Source organism: Populus alba, chromosome 4, assembly GCF_005239225.2.
Source record: "Populus alba chromosome 4, ASM523922v2, whole genome shotgun sequence".
NCBI lineage: Eukaryota > Viridiplantae > Streptophyta > Magnoliopsida > Malpighiales > Salicaceae > Populus > Populus alba.
In genome coordinates this window covers 2,368,322-2,370,932 of record NC_133287.1, presented here as the reverse complement: position 1 = coordinate 2,370,932, position 2,611 = coordinate 2,368,322, and the positions used below count along the sequence as shown (strand labels likewise).

At 39.3% G+C, this 2,611-nt stretch overlaps 1 protein-coding gene across 1 annotated transcript; it reads right to left on the bottom strand.

Annotated features, from left to right (window-relative positions):
• Positions 1-753: 753 nt before the first annotated feature.
• Positions 754-2,380, bottom strand: LOC118033574 (U-box domain-containing protein 8). The gene has a single exon (XM_035038582.2). It carries the CDS (start codon positions 2,314-2,316, stop codon positions 1,198-1,200), a length of 1,119 nt encoding a protein of 372 aa, XP_034894473.1. The 5' UTR covers positions 2,317-2,380; the 3' UTR covers positions 754-1,197.
• Positions 2,381-2,611: the final 231 nt, after the last annotated feature.

Here is a 2,611-nt window from a genome sequence, read left to right as displayed (position 1 = left end):
CAATTCTAGAATGAAATGCTGGAGCGACCGCCTTTAGAACACAGCATGGCAGCGATCAGTGAACAACAGAGCAACAGATAACCGCATTTCTACCAAAACATTTGGACTAAGAGAAAACCAAGTTACAACAACCAGAAATCTTTAGGAACACAAGAAAAATGCATGAAAAATTTTACATCTATCTTCGAAATCAACAGAATCACTAAGAGAGCTATTGTAAATCAAGACATCAAACATCACAGCTAAAACTTTATCACAACTTATCAAATCTTTCTACAGATTCATACCTACACAATACATTAAACAAAGTAACACAAGACCTATGGTATTGAGCAAACTCTTAGTATACCAACACATGTCATTTTCTACATAAATGAATAATTTTATCATATAAGGTAGAGTTCATCCCAATCCCATAGACTTGCAGTCTCAGTGAAAAACCAATAGCAACCCAAGCAACATCAAAGAAGAGAATAAATTGAAGCGTACAATCAGGAAAATAGAGCAAGTAATGGGAGACACAGTAGAAAGGAATGACAGCAAAGATGAGGCAAATTGTTGAACATGGCCAACGAGTTCAAAGTTTTATATACTAACTAATACCATCTAAATCAGCCATTCAAGATTAAATGAATCCGATTAACATTGAACTGAACCAGTATAGCTACCATCTAAATCACTCATTCAAGCTTAAAGGATCCGATTAAACATATTATAACGAACAACCAGCATATCTACCCTCTAAAACACTCATTCAACATAAAAGGATTTGTATTTAATACATTAGAACAAACTAAAAGTATTCCATTGTTTCCTTTTGCATTCCAACTATCTTCAATCCCAGTATTTGACAGAACAGAAACAGTTGCCATATCAATACCGAATCAGATACTCCTTTTCCAAAAAAAAAAAAAAAAACCCTTTCAGCGAAAGAAAAAAGGTTAAAAATTAAAAGCGGATTGGAGACAAAAAATTTCCAATTTGAAACCTTTGCAGCTACAACCATTAAATTTCAGAGATTTGACTTATTAAAAAAAAAAAAAAAACATATATCATATTCCCTATCAAATCTCTGATCCTTTTCTTTGTACACAAAACTATCCAACAACCCAAATAAATCCATGCCGCCAAAACAAACCCCAAAATTCACCTCCATCCCTCCAACACTCTTCACCCTCCATCTATAATCTCTTCATGCTACCCCCTACAACTTAAATTTTGCACCAAATTAGCTGCATTCCTTCTAATTTTTTCATTCTCATCATCCAAAAACCCAACACAAATCTCCAACACCCCATCTTTTTTGGCCTCTACACGCATTTCCTCTGCGAAACTACACAAACAGTTCAATGTAAAAAGCGCACATTGCACCCCTCTTTCGCTCCCATTCCTAATAACCTTAACCAAAACTTCCAAACACCCATTAACCTTCCTTATTTCCTCCCTCCCTTCCTTACATTTCACCAACAAACTCAACACTTCCACCGCTCTTTCAAGCCCCATCCCACCAATTTTCATCAAAATTGGCACAGCTCCACACTCCACAGCACGCTTTCTATTATCAACAAATGAACAAATCGCATACAACGCAGTGGCTGCTTCTCTCACTTCACGCCCTTTTCCATTATATAGAACCCAAATAAGCGTTTTTATCGCATTCGGGTACGCTCCAATTGTGGCTTTGTTGACTTCCACAACAGCCAAACTTGTCAACATTGTGCAACCAATGGCTCGGGAACTTGGCGACCCGACTCGGATAACATTTATGACCCGACCAATTACACCTTCAGCTACAAGGCCCACCTTGTTATCATCATCAAGAGAGAGATTAAGGAGGAGGGTCAGTGCTTTCTCTTGGATCTCTGACTCGGTCGAGTCGACACAGTTTAGAATCGTTGAGACTGCACCAGACTCAGTGATTTGGCGGCGGAGACAGGGGTCAAGCTTGGTGAGTCTAGTGAGTTGACTCAGTGAGTGAAGACTGGACTCCAGAGTCGAAGATTGGGAAACGAGAGCGGAGATTAAGAACTGGGTTTGGTGTTTCTTCGATGGGTTCGGATTCCGATACGGGTTCGGGTCTGGTTGTGATTTTTGGATTGTAAAGCTGGAAATCAGGCTTCTCAAGGCGTGGTTGGGTATAAGACGAGGGTGTTCAGGCAAGGGGAGTTTGGTGATTGGACAAGTACGGTGGCCGGAGTCGAGCCACCGTTGGATTGAGGAGCGGTCAAAGGTATGACCCGAAGAGAGAATAACTGGGTCGGACATGATTTCTAGTGAAATTGGACACTTGAAATCATCAGGGAAGTGTGTAGCCATGTTTTCGTGTCTCTAAAAAACTGGGTTTTGTTTTGTTTGCGTTTGGTTGGGTTTTTGAGTTAGTTTTCTCCCACTAGAAATGTTGACTCAGTGAGTTTCTCTTAATAAAGGAGAGAGGGAAGGGGGGGCTTGGAGGTTTAGGTTCTTGAGTAAGGTGGGGTTTGTTGAATGACTCTAAATGCCCTTGTAGCTTATCTAAACTTTCACGAGGGTTTTGGTGTTTTTTATTTACTTTACTTTTTTCTACTTTGATTTATAATCATACGAAGGTAAGAATTTCTTACAATTTATTTAC